This window comes from Serinus canaria, chromosome 10 (genome assembly GCF_022539315.1).
Source record: "Serinus canaria isolate serCan28SL12 chromosome 10, serCan2020, whole genome shotgun sequence".
NCBI classification, from domain to species: Eukaryota; Metazoa; Chordata; class Aves; order Passeriformes; family Fringillidae; genus Serinus; species Serinus canaria.
In genome coordinates, this window is record NC_066324.1 from 409,843 (window position 1) to 423,989 (window position 14,147).

The window sequence follows — 14,147 nt, forward strand, 5'->3', positions numbered from 1 at the left end:
CCCATTTTAGATGTCTACCTAAACAAGTATCCATGGTCAACAGCACTCACCTTATACCTAGTCTGTTCCCTGTCATAGATTTTCTTCACAGAAACCACTTTAGGGGAGAAAAAATTTCCAAGTTTTGCCAGGTAGACTCCATTTCTCAATCCTTCTTCCAGCTCTGTTGTGGCAGGAAGCTCCTCATTCAAACAGGCCTCCATCCATCTGGAAGTGCAAAAACAACAAAGTTGGTCACATGAGTACATTTCTAATTTGTGAAGACAATCCCATGCCAAACAAGTCTCATGCTGCTGCTGCTGTCATACTCAAGCATACTATTCACTTAGCACTAGGGGTTGAAAATGTATAAAACACTAACACAGAGTCTGCATCATTAAAATGCTAGTCGATAACACTTCAGAGAAATTACTAAGGAGAAGAGTTCAGAGTTCATCAGCCAGTTTCAAAAGTAATTAAGACACCACCTCATCTTCATGTTTCTCCTTCAGCCCACGACTTAGTTTGTACTGGTCTACACATAGTGTGGCCATCCTGTCCTTTTAACTAACTTAAATCTTCCCCTTCTCCTGATTTATCTCACAAGCATTTCTTTACTCTCATTAAGTATTTGCTAGTTATTTCAGGACTTTGTGCCACTTACTCAAGCTCTTTTAAATGATCTCACAGAGAAGCCCTACAATGTTCACAGCATCATAGAACAGTCTGAGTCAGAAAGGACCTCAAGGCCTTTTTCATTCCAACCCCCTGCTATAAGCAGGGACACCTTCCACTAGACAAAGTTGCTCAGAACTCCATCCAAGACTGGTCCTGAACACTTACAGGGATAGGGCAAGCCACAATTTCTTGGGCAAACTGCTCCAGGTGCCTCAACACCCACACAGTAAAGAATTTTTCCCCTTATATCGAACCTAAACCAACTCTCTTTCAGTAAAAAGATGATGTTCTCAAGTCTGTCTTCCTATATATCTTCTCCCACCCTACTATTACGTTTCAAGAACAGGGGAAAAAACAGGGAACAGGCATTCCTCTCCTCATAACTAATTTTCCCTTATATTGTTGCCTTCCATCTCATTGAATGGTATCATAGATCTCATGACAAAAATAAAGACTACAGCAAAACATTTTGAAAAAAATCACTCTTCTCAAAACAGAAGTGCATCTTGATATTTTTTCTGTACAAGTTACTGGAGGCTGTAAACTGCAAGCTCAGCTACAGTTTCACCTGAAGATGACCCGCTACCTGACTGCTCTGGTCTCTAAAAAAGGGACCTGCACAACCACAGGCCACTTTCTAAAGTGTCTTACTCAGACCATGCCTCCCTTGCAGCTGAACTCTAAAGCTCTTACAGGACTTGGACCAATCAAGATCACAGAAAGGGGATTTTCAAGACAACAGGGGTCCAAAGTAGCAACAGTCCATACTACCAAACGGAGCTGACAGTATAACGTAAACAAAGTTAATAGTTTGGCTTACAGGGATTATAAACCCACATTACTGGCACTGATCTGAAACACAAGCAAGTAGTTGATCCTGCTTCAACCCAGTGTACTTTAAATCCCAAATGAGACACCACTGCACTGCGGACTGCAGCTTGAGCCCAGGAAAAGGGTGGGGCTTACAACCTAAAGCAGGACCTGGAAAGTAGGGTTTACCAGGAAGAAAAGGTTTCTGGAAACACCTGGAAAATAGCTATATATAAACTCCAAAAAGAAATTCAGTTCTTCTTAAAACTACTGTTTTTCCAGGTTTTGCTGCTTTCCTCTCAAAACTTAGGCACTCTTGAATATTAAGTTCTAGAAAAAGGCACATACTAACTGAATATGTGATAAACATGACATAAGTTTAAAAATTCTGGACCACTTGCATGCCACAGACCATTAGAACCAAAGATTCCTGAAAGGACATAGAGCTACTATCAGCTATGCTGATAGTCCAAATCATAGCAACAGTTTTCACAACACCTTCCCAACTACCTTACCGGGAAAACAAAAAAAAAACTACCAAAAAACACCCACTTTCTTCAGACTAGAAGACCTAAAGTAAGTAGAAGGAACATGTGACCAAACAATTTAATTAGTACCCTATGGAAGGACACAGAGGCAGTGAGTTTTGTCTGTCTCCATAATGAAAGATGAATGGCCCTTAATTAGAACATAAGCTATCTCAATGTACTCATACCTGTTTCAACAGGTTCTTAAGTGGGTGTTATTATAACTACAAAACTAGAGCAATTTACATACAGTAATGTTCCTGCTTGGTGTGGCATTGCTTAACCATTTGCTAAGCCAGAGGACAAAGCTATGTTTTCAGAAAATATCATTCAGTACCTTTTATATTTAAAAGGTCACATACTTGTATTAAAATTAACACCTGTCATCCTTAAAAAGCAGAAATACATGTGGAATTTCCAGATGAATGAGACAAATACATTTCTCAAAGAGCAGGGAACCTGGATGATGGGCAACAACCTCTACTCCTTTTCAACATTAGGCATTAGAACAATATGCCATCAAAAAGCTTTTTGCAGAAACTTTCAATTATTTTCTGCTACTTCTGCTACTTGTTTGCACTATGCTCCCTTCCTCTCACCAGTACAGAAAACAATGCTTAACCCAGAATTATTTTTTCAATCAAGTTTCATCACATGACTGCATAGATAATCCTGGACTTACAATTTTACTGAAGCTAGCTCTAATTAAAGTAGTAAGTGCACCTTTCCAATCAGTTAGTCATACTGTTACAAAATCCCCCTCCTAGAAAAAGATTCTTAATAACTACATGCAGCTACTACCATCAACTGCAATTTAGAGCCAGGCTTTCCTGACAAGACATGACAATAAAAAGGTAACATCAGGTATTGTTGGGCAGTCTCTCAAGTAACACGTCTTCAAGCTTTCAAAGGAAACATTGTTCCATTACCAAGGACTGGAAAAAAATAACATCATCATCTCAACTAGCAACTTTTTTATTCTCCCACAATATGTCATTATTGAGAGTTAGAACAAATTTACACAAATGTGTCCTTATGTTTGAAAAGTATCATAGGTGTAATTCAACCAGAACTGGAGTTTAGACACAGCAAAAAGTTAACACTGATCATATGGCATCCCTTTTGCTCTTTCACTTGTGAAAATGTTGAGTCTGGCTAAACCTGAGACAACTGAAATAGTGTGGAAAATAAATAAAAAACCATTCTTTTCCTCTCAGACTGATTACAGACAAGCCTGAGGAAGTAGAACTAGCAAACCATCTCTCCAGAAACTGTTGCAAATTAAATAAAAAAAAATACTAGAGCAGAAAATTTTAAAAATGGAAAAAGCTTCTAAGGAAGGCTGCTCATTTCATGATAGGACTACCATGCAGTATGTTCCAGCAGAAAAAGAAAACAGAGCATGGCATACAAAATACAGAATGCATCCAAAGTTGAAGAAAGTAATTTGATCCACCAATGAGGAAATCTCACTTCTTGGTCATCATTAAGTAGCAATAATTTCCAAGTAAAACTAATAATTTGAAGGGGCCAGAAATATAAATAACATTTTCTAACCTTCAATTCTCCTACCATTCCAAAACAATGGACTTTCTTTTTTACACAGACCTAGCCAGGGACGTTTTTCAACTCTGAGATGACACAGCAGCCCAACACACCATCTAAGTCTGCACCTGGTGGTCAGTTGCACTGTGCAGGCCTCAAGAGTGACACTATAACACTTCTAGCAAAGAAGAACTCTAAGAAGATAACGTACGTACGTAACCTTGACACATCACGTTGAAGAATATCTGGTACGATTTGTATCGGTACCAACACTGTTGGTTGAAACTCAGTTCCACATCACATTCTGCATACTGAATACCTCACCAGTTTCACTAGCAGGAAAGCTGCAAACATCATCCATGTAAACTTCTGAGTCACTAGTTTGAGAGCACTGGCCACAGAGTTTCTGATCATAGGTCAGAATCATGTAAGCACGTCAGTGCCACAGCAGCACTTCTTTGCTTCCAGCATTCCCCTACCAACTTCATTTCAGAAAGCCATTGTCTTCTTCTTCCGGAAGCGAATGCTCCATTTCCCCCTGAATGAGGAAACAGAGGGAGACTGGAGGGGCACGGAGCTTGACTCTCTTTCCAGGTGCATATATATATGACTGTTAGTCTCCAGTCTTCATAACACTGTCTGTGTACCATACCAATGTATTTTAATTGGGAAAACAAGCCTACCTAAGCCTGTGCTTTACCAACATAGTTAGACTGCCTTAAACATCTCCTTCTCACAACCATGAAATAGGCAGGCTATTTGCCCAAAATCCCATTCTTCGAAGACATTTTCAACATGTGATTTCCATGCACATACTTAGACTGTGAGTACAAATTCTTGAAATGAGGTCATTTTTGTGCACTTTTGAAGTGCCTGGAGCATCAATACAATCAACACTGCATACCTCTGTGGTATAACTCTGACAAATATCACAGTGCTGATGCAAAAGTTCCTAAAGTTGTCTAGTCTGCAGTTAAAAAAAAAAAAGAAGCATAAAACATATAATAACAGATTTGCTCACAAGAAAATAAATGAAAAATTTGTTCTTGATCTGCCAAAGTTGGTATGAAAATCTGCAGCAGTAAAGACCCAAACATATTCACATACTACAGTTTTTGGTAGTTAATTAGCTAGTTTCACAATTCCAGGACAGCTATATTTTGAGCAAGAAGGACCTGTAACACGATCAACCTGTCCCTGTGTTGAAAACTACATTTATTTAAGTGGAAAGTAGTTTGTTTCACAGGATTTCTGACATACAGTAAATAATATAAACCTCCTTAAGTAATAGTTTCTGATAGTATCTTATTCTTCATGTGGCTGCTGTAACAGGAGAATTTGGCAAAAATCGCAGCGATGGCAGGAAATACACAAGAGGTCAGAACTCTCTAACAAATGGAGTTTCAGTGATCACAGTATAACCACCAGTCAGAAGTTGGAAATGAGACAGTAAATAATGCTAGCCTGCCATTTAATTCCTACTACAAAAATGACAAATTATGTCATGCAATGACTTACAGCACACTAAGCATTCCATTCAGAACAACAAAACCTCCATAAAGAAAAACTGTCTCCCTTTCCCTAACTCCCCAATGGATTTCCTCACCCTCAGGGTCCATATTTGCATAACACATCAATCTTTTTTGCCCACCTTGTCTAGCACCCAGCACTGACACCATTTAAAGCGTTATCATCTTTTGCCTGAGAACTCATCCTACAGAAACAAGGCTCACAAAAGATGACTAAGGGACACCAGCACGTTCAAGACAGCAGGTGTCCTACCTAAAGGAAGGCACCAACAATACTTATTTAGAATTCCACTCTTCAAAGATCATAATCACATCTCAGGGAAGAGTGGGGGGAAGAGGAGCACAGGAAGGCTTTCACAGTGGTGCAACAATCAACATCCTGGGAAACAAGATCATCATCAAGAGATACAATGTTCAAGATCAGTCCCTTAAAGTCTTCCAAAGCAGATAAATCTGAAATCACACTTATTAACTCAGAGGACTTTGCTCATATCAGTATGACACATAGTCAGGTACCTTTACAACCATTTAAATTACACCAGTAATTACTATAAAACTATCAGGATTGTAATTTGAATTATTCTATTGAGCAAGATGTGTTTACTAAAATACATTTGACTGCTGATTGGTTCTATTTCTAACCCTCTATTTCTCTACCAAAAGCATCACTCTTAATTTCACTTTCAACTCAAGTAGCTTTGAAAAAATCTAAAAAGCTGAAATAGAAATTCAGATCTTTGTCACTTGCCCCAGAAAAGAAAAAGCTCTTGCTCAAGCAGGAAAAGGATGTTCAAGCTATCCAACCAGGAGAGGGCCATTACACCTGGCCCAACAAGCATCAGGAGGTCCAGGACCTGTTGCCCTGACATGGAGGGTGACCAGTCATCAAGTTCTCCTCACGCCTTCTGCACACTTTCAAAGTTAGCAACCAGATGCAGAATTTACAGGTTACGGATAAGGATAAACCTTTCCATGCCCTTTGATAGTAAACAGCAATGACTATCTCTGTCCAGTACCACTTCCATGATTCACCAGCATTTGTTCACTATGCTCTGCCTCCAAAGGGGGTCTAGTGAAACCAAATGCAAAGATGCTGGGACGTGCATGACTAGCAGCTAATCCGGGCATTGTTAAAGACAAATCATTCCAACTGCTGCACATGGTGCCTTCGCATCTAGATGCTTCTGTTTGTGATCATTTAGCCCTTCTTCTAATGCAATTCCCCAGATATGTACCAAGGAAAAGATGCATGACCGCTGTAGCACCACAGCAGAGGAAAACGCAGTGAGAGCAAAAGGGCAGCACTTTTTTTTTTCCCCCCAACAGTATCTCCATTAACCACCTGAAAGAATGTACAAAACTATGGCTTAAAAACTTTTTCATTGCTCACTACTGCAACACCACAGGTATGGCATTTTTTTGACTAACCATACTATTCATTTTATTGAAAGATAAGGACTCCCATACTCCAGCAGATCATTCGTATGTAGAGGCAGTCTCAAATATTTTTAGTGCAGTTACAAATGTAGACTTGGCAGGCATTCTCACAGATGATTAAGAAGAGAAAAGTTGGAAGACAGCCTCAGCTCTTCATCCAGTTCACCTGAACAAGGGCATTAGACAGCCACGGAAAAAACCCCAACAAAAATTTTTCCTCAAAATAAATCATTCTACCAACTCTAAACAAATCAAGGAATCACCTCAAAAGATGAAAGGTCTCTCAGAGAGTTAACAACGGCAAAGTAGAATAAATTTATCACATCAGGAGTGTTCTCTTCCAGAAAAGTAGGTGGATATTTAAATGCCTTTCAGTAAGGCTTGTACAGATGAAGAGCTAGGAAAACAAGTACTACCCACAGCTAAAAGAACATCCTCATTATCCACACAGGCATTTTCAGTTCAAAGACACAAAAGAGCAAGAAATTAATGAGTAACATATGTCAGATTTTTCCCAGTGATTGATGTACTCTTCCTGGCAACATGCAGCTGAACCAGAGACAATACTGATACTCTGTCATTAAAATCTTTCCCTCTACCACTCCTCATCTCCTTAAAAGTAAATATGGGGTTCCTCTTTGCTCCCTTGCAAACACTGCCATAAACCTGTAAAAATTCTCTTAGCTGCTCTTGCTGATGAGGATACTACTGCACTTGCCATGTCTGCCAAAAAAGATTGGCCATTTGTCCTGGACAGCTTCCAGATGAGTACCAAGCCCACAGTCAAGAGGAACGTAATTATCAAACACACAAAAATATTTTTCAAGATAATTGCCTTGATCACTTAGCATTAGAAACTAAATAGGCCTAAATGCCTGGAAGCTACAACATCACTGAAGTTATCACTCCTCAAGACCAACTTGATTTCTTGTAAATAAGGGTTATTAAGAAGCACTCCACAGTACTTGATAGCCAAGAACTCTTAGTAACATCTGTTTGCTTTGGTTATTTTGGGCTGCTTTCTCCTTACATTATACACAGTACCCCTTCAGAAAGCACCGTCCAAAAAGAAAAATCCTGGTCTCTGAACAAACAGTTGTTTCTTTCCTCCTGGCCTGCCGTTCATTACCATTTCCAGTGAGTCATAAAAGAAGCATCCGAAGTGAGGTAAAGATGGTGGTACTCCACCACAGTCCTTTCTGTACCTCTCTCCACCCACTTCTCAGAAAAATATAGTCCTGAATGTGCATTCCAAGTCACTTCCAGTCCAGACAGCCACTCCCTGCAACTGCATGAGGTCACACAAAACAGAACAGGATCTGTAGAGAAACATCTCAAGTCCAAACAGGAGCTGATAAAAGCCCAAATAAAGCAGTAAGAGCTAAGTAGAAGTTACTTCAACGTATAACTAGTGATAATAAAATATTGTCTATGAATACTCCTGGATTACAATCTAACACAACACTTGCATTGTGTCTGAGAGAAGCAGAAAACCCACCACAAAACAACACATATGAAAAACCAATCCAAACAACCAACCCAAAACCAGTATGTGACCCAGTCTCCAAGGGGAAACACTGATGAAGGATATCATAGTAAAACACCCTGACTTCTAGAAAAGGACCACAAAAATCAGGTCTCAGGCTGCTTCTATTCAAGATAAATATACCCTTACCCTTCTGTGAGAATGAGCTGGCAACAGAACAGAGTATATTTTTTCAGTTTTATCTGGACTGCCACAGCTTTTCTATCAGATTACTGTGATTTGGAGACAGGGAAAAACAAAAAACAAAACAAAACAAAACCAAAAAAAAAGAAAAAGTAAATCAATCCAAACAAAGCAACAAGAGAACATGAAAAAGAAAATTTGAAGTATTAAACAACTTATTAATAAGTTATTAATGGTTTTATTAACTTATTAATAAAACCATTTTTCTTCAGGAAAGAGGCATCTGGCCCACACATAGTAGAGGAATCCCTCTATTCACAATCTTCATTTTAACTCCAAATTTCATTTCAGTCTTTCACAATCTTGAGCAACGTAGTTATACTCTGCTTCCCTTTCTCTAACTAGCAAGAATAAATTCCTGTTTCACAAGACTGTTGCACATTATTAACTGAAATAAAAAAACTACTAAATGACAACAGAAAAACAGTGACAGTCGAAAAAGACCAATCGAACAACATGCTGGAATACCATTAAATAAGTAGAAATTATTCCTCTAATAATGCTTCTGATGTATGCTCATTAGCAGACAGGTCTTGCAAACAGCTATAAATTGCCATAAATAGAGTACAGAAGTACCCAAAGTTACACTGCAAATCACATCAGACAGATCAGAAATTCAAACTTTCCTAAATTCTTTATTTCAGTACAAAATTAGGTGCTAGCCAATTATTATCTTACCATCTTCTAACATTTAAAAAAACCCACTTTGCTTCTAGATTCCATATATGTTGCTTGGTTAAAGGGCTAGCAAGCCTCTAACAATGCTAATGCAATGCTATTTAGCATGTTGTTAACCACATGATTTTACTTGTCTTTATGTTGTAGAAGAAAAAATAAATACAAACTATAATGTTTGAATGCAATACTATATTGTAATAATGTAACATGATTACAGGGAAGAGGAGAGGAGTCAGCAACGGCTGTTCTTCAGCTACCTCCCACCCTGCCTTGGCTACCATCACCTTTACAACATTCACCCTTTCAGCTTCTGAGTGTGACACTGAGTACAACAGCTACCTTCCTTTGCTCTCAGGTCCTCCTCTTCTCCTCAGAGACATAATTTCCAATTTGACGTTCTCTCACCATGAAGAAAGATTATTAGCCCTCTCACAGCTCAGAGGGACTGTAATCAATAGTAAAAGAAAAAGGCCAGAGTATCTAATTCAGATGCTACGCCTCAGTTACACTACTGGCAAAGAAGTCAAATTTAGAAAATCTCAGATCAGGGGCATTAATTTCAAACACACTGATCTCTTACAGTTCTTGTTTAATTGCTTCTGCTAAATAAACTCCTTACCAACAAAGCACCCAAGAGCCCTCTTCTAGACTGTACTAGTAGCAATAAATAAAACTTGAAGGGCAATTTACAAAATAACTTCGCAAGAAGGAAAAAAACTCCTGGAAGTAGACAGTGAACTCAAGCCTTTGCTCTCCCTTGTATATCTTAATTATTAAACTCAGAAGTCTGCTCCCCTCCTGGAGCAGATTTATCTTTAACTCTTATGTTAAGTGATTTAATGTTTAACTCTTATGTTAAGTGGTATGGCCTTCTCTATAGGAATCAGGAACTCCCACTCACATATACATGAATAGCCTGTATGCCACTAAGCAAACATGAGTTTTGGGCTGGATAAGGGTTGAGGCTCTCCAAGCAGACCTTCCACTTGAAAAACAACTGCTCCAACTGCCAAGGTGGCTACAAGGAAGGGTGTACACCACCACTTGCATTTTGAGCAGCACACCTGTTTCTTAATTATTTACAAAACATACTGGCTACCACTAGGCACTATTTGAAACATCTCAATGCTCACCCTGAGACAGGAGTGAAAACTTCTTTTTTCTGACAAGGTGTGGCAAAAATCAAATGCCCAGCTGCTTAACCTCATCAACATCAAGACAATACTCAGAAGCAGAGACAAGATCACTAAGAACTTTGGAGTCAAAGCTGATTTATTTAAAGAGTAAGTACCCACGATTAAGCAAGAACTAGACGAAAACATTAAAGCTGTTACTGTAAAATGTATTTTTGCCTGAGGTGTTTTCTTGGTTTTGTTTTTTTTTTTTTTGCAGACCTGAGCATGGAATTCAAGTGAGAATCAGCACCTCCTCTCGCATTTACTCCAAGGCTGATGACAGGAAAAGCCCACAAGTGAAGGATCTGGGGCTCCTTCAAGTTTGGACAGTTACTACAGTGCAACTCATCTCCCCCTGTTTGCCCCGCATTTGCTGCTAGGCTTTGGATTCAAAGGGAAGGAGTAATTTTGAAACACAGTCAGATCTTGCTTATTACTTCAAACTTCATTCAAGTCTGTATGGAAGGAAAATTATAATCTACAAGTAACTAAGCACTCTCTGTGACTTACAGCAGTGATAACTCTCATAAAGCACCTAAAGGAGTACAGCATAAACTGCTTGCTCCCTGTCCCTTCTAAAATATACTATAAACTCTTGGTAAAATTAAAGTCCTGGAATTAAATCCTTTATATTCTGCCAGCAGTGAGCTTGTACAAACTCAGTACTTCCTCCTCGATAAAGTCACTACAGCTGAACATGCCCGCCTTGCTAAGGAAGAATGACACAGATTTGTACAAAATTCATCACCCAGCCAGGGAAAATTTTCTGGCTCTTAACCCATACCATCTTTTGAAGGACAAATGGAGACTTAAGTGTTCACTGAGCCATGACAAAACATGCTCTTGGCTATGTCGAACATGCATTTACATAAGTTGCATTCCGATTCTTCACATACAGCATATAGGATTTAATGTTTGCAAAATATTTTTTCAAATAGCAACAATAAGACTTCATGCAATCATTTTTAATACCAGTCCTTTTTACTTCACAGCACCTACTCTGTTCTGATCATATTTTCAATTAATTGTCTGAATTAAGACACGCAGTATGTTTATATGCTTATTAAATGCAGAGATTACACACAGGCTGGAAGACAAGAATAAGATAAGAGTTATTTCAATATTTTAAACAAAAATCAGGAAAAATCTAATTCAGCAGGATTGAGTGAAGGGTAACACTCCGGAAAACACGATAGACCATATAAATAAAAGATGAGAAACAAACGTCAGCAGCACAACTTCAAGGTGACAAATCAGCAAAACTCTACTATACCATAACATCATGAAAAAGCAGATACCATGCAAAACCGTATGATACTACCAAATCTGTTGGAGTATACAAAATAATCATTGCGCTCTTTGTAAGTATCCCCACTAAGGCCCTGTTGGAAAAGTTCTCCCTCTTTTGGCAGTGAACTCCCAGAAAGACACTGAGTGCCCAGAAAGAAGCCCGAGCAACCCAGGGAAAATACTACAGATCTATTAAATAGATGGATGCATGGAGAAATATGCAAGAATTGAGTTCTCAGTGTGCAAGGAATATACACTGCTACAATTTAAATTTGTAAAAGGTTTCGGTTAAGAGGAAGTGAATAACTGTTTTTCATATGCACAGCTAAGCCGGGAGGCAATATTGCACCAGACATATACAAGTTAGACAATGAGACATGATGCCTTTTCTTGGGTTTAGAATTAAGAGTTAGACAGGATTAAGGGATAAAGGGCTTTTTATCTCAGTAACTAATAAGGATTTTTATGGTGCAATAATTCACCAAGGTGGAATACACCAAAATGTACACACACTGTAGATCACATATACAATTTAATGGACTTTGTAAATTAGTATATTTAAAAATGATGCTGCACTGAGAGGTTTAAATGAACAGTGTGACATTTTCTTATCTTCAAGATTTTTCCCCCAGATGGACTTAATTTTAGTTTACAGGACATGTTTTAGAGGGAGTCTTGGTTTTTCAAGATACCATAAGATTTTTTGGCCTCCAAGTGCAAGGCCTTCAGGATGTTTGGTCTTTTGGCTTAACAGAATACCAGGACTATGCTAAGATATTAGACTTAAAGAATTACGAGTATGCATGTTAAGGGTATTGAGAATATATAAGTGGTTTTTAAAAAGAAAAGGTAAAAAGTCATCATAGCATCAGGAGAACCCATCCAGCGCTAGGAATAGCAGAACAGCTACAGAGTCCTCGTCATGAAGTCTTTGAGAACCTTAGAAACACACATCAGAGGTCAGCTGATTTTTTTGGAGATGAAGGGAGTTTCTTTGATTTTTTTGATTGGTTGTTTTCTCTAGTGGAACTATATAGCCACTAAGAAAACAAGACAAGAGGCAAGACGCATCCAAATTATTCTCTGTACCAAAGGTCACATCTTCTTTAAAGCACCAGCAGTTTCAAAACCTATTATTCTTACCTCTTTGCTTCCTCCAGATGACAAAGGTATTCATAGGCTACATTCTGGCGTCGCCTTTCATCCATTTCCTCTGCTGTTAACCTCTCATTATCCAAGACAGCTGAAAACAAACAAAACACAGCCCTCAGATGCTTGAAGATTAAATGTAATGGAACAGGCACATCAAAAATCAGATACAACCTCTCCCACAGAAACTCATCACAGTTAGTTTTTTTTAATTCAGAAAACTAAGGATCTGATGACTTGCTCTTATCTAGCAAGAGAAAACTCTCCATTTCCTTATCCTTGTCACATAAATTTGCTAGATTTCTTCTTCCTGATTTCTCAAACTGACTCCATCCCTCTTACAATTTCTTAGAAACAATCCTTTATTTTCTTATTTTCTTCTAGCTTTGCCTTTGTCTTCCTCAAAAGCACATCAGTGACCACTTGTCCCCTCATCTATCCTCCAATTTTGATAGCAAAAGATTAAGGAAGGACACAAATACATATTCACATCATATAATGCCTTCTATAACTTTATAGTCCACCTCTAAAACAAGGTGGAAATGCTACTCACACTCCCTATATGGAAGGGAATCATTCAGATTCCCAACCTGCATGCCATCTTCAAATCACACTAAAGACCTACATCGGGGTAATATGCCTAAATCTTCTAGATTCTGTGCGTTCAAAGCCTCAGTGAAAAAGTCTTCTCTTCCCATACTTACATCTCACGTCAAAAAAAGAAGAAAAACCCACAGATTTTAGGTTTTATGAACCAATTTGACAAATAGGAAATGTCTCATACTGTTTTTAGGCAAAGGTTAGTTTATACCTAAAATAACTTCAACAATCTGCAGTGCACTTGTAAGACCCCAGCAGGAACACTGCATCCAGGTTTGGCGTCCTCAGCACAAAACCTGCTAGAGCACGTCCAGAGGAGGGCAACAAAGATGCTGCGGGGGCAGGAACACCTCTCCCACAGCGGCAGGTTGAGACAGCAGGGGTTGTTCAGCCTGGAGAAGGCTCCAGGGATACTACACTGTGGCCTTTCAGTACTTAAAAGGGGGCTTATAAAAGGAAGAGGGCGATGCTGATGGGACAAGGGGGAACAGATTTAAAGTAGAAGTGGAGAGATTTAGACCAGATGATAGGGAAAAATTCTTGAACCAAGAAGATAGTGAGGCATTGGCACGGGCTGCTCAGAGAAGCTGCGGCGACCCCATCCCTGGAAGTGTTAGAAGACCAGGTCGGAGGGACTGCCGCCTACAACATCGCTCCTCTACAGCACCACGTTTTCCTCCGCCGTTGAGAATTTTTGACGCAGTATCGTAGCACAGGCGAGCCCACGCGTCGGACGCCAAGACCCCCCCCCCCCTCCTCCGCAGGAAGCGCACGACAAGGCAGTGAAGGCGTGCGATGGGAGCGGAGTTTCGCCCGGCAAATGGGGTGTGGTCGCCAAAATCGGCGGGAAGGCGGAAGGCAGGGCCGCCCCCGCCCCGCCCGCGGCGGACATCTTGGGCGAGGCGCGGGGCTCGCCCGCGGCAGACGACGGCGGCACAGCCGCAGGACGCCCCGTCGCTGCTCATCCACTGCCTTCTCCCAGCACTCCTCTCCAGCACTCAGGAGGACGGTCTAGCTTCGA

At 39.7% G+C, this 14,147-nt stretch overlaps 1 protein-coding gene across 2 annotated transcripts in view; it reads right to left on the reverse strand.

The window, feature by feature from the left end:
* The window catches only part of IQGAP1 (IQ motif containing GTPase activating protein 1), a 51,228-nt gene that overhangs the window by 36,682 nt on the left and 399 nt on the right, over positions 1 to 14,147 (reverse strand). For both annotated transcript variants that reach the window (XM_050978565.1, XM_050978564.1), the window contains exons 2-3: positions 12,521 to 12,620; positions 51 to 207 (exon numbers count right to left, since the gene is read on the reverse strand). In XM_050978565.1, the coding sequence (XP_050834522.1) occupies positions 51 to 207; positions 12,521 to 12,620 (257 nt within the window). The remainder of the gene's footprint in view (positions 1 to 50; positions 208 to 12,520; positions 12,621 to 14,147) is intronic.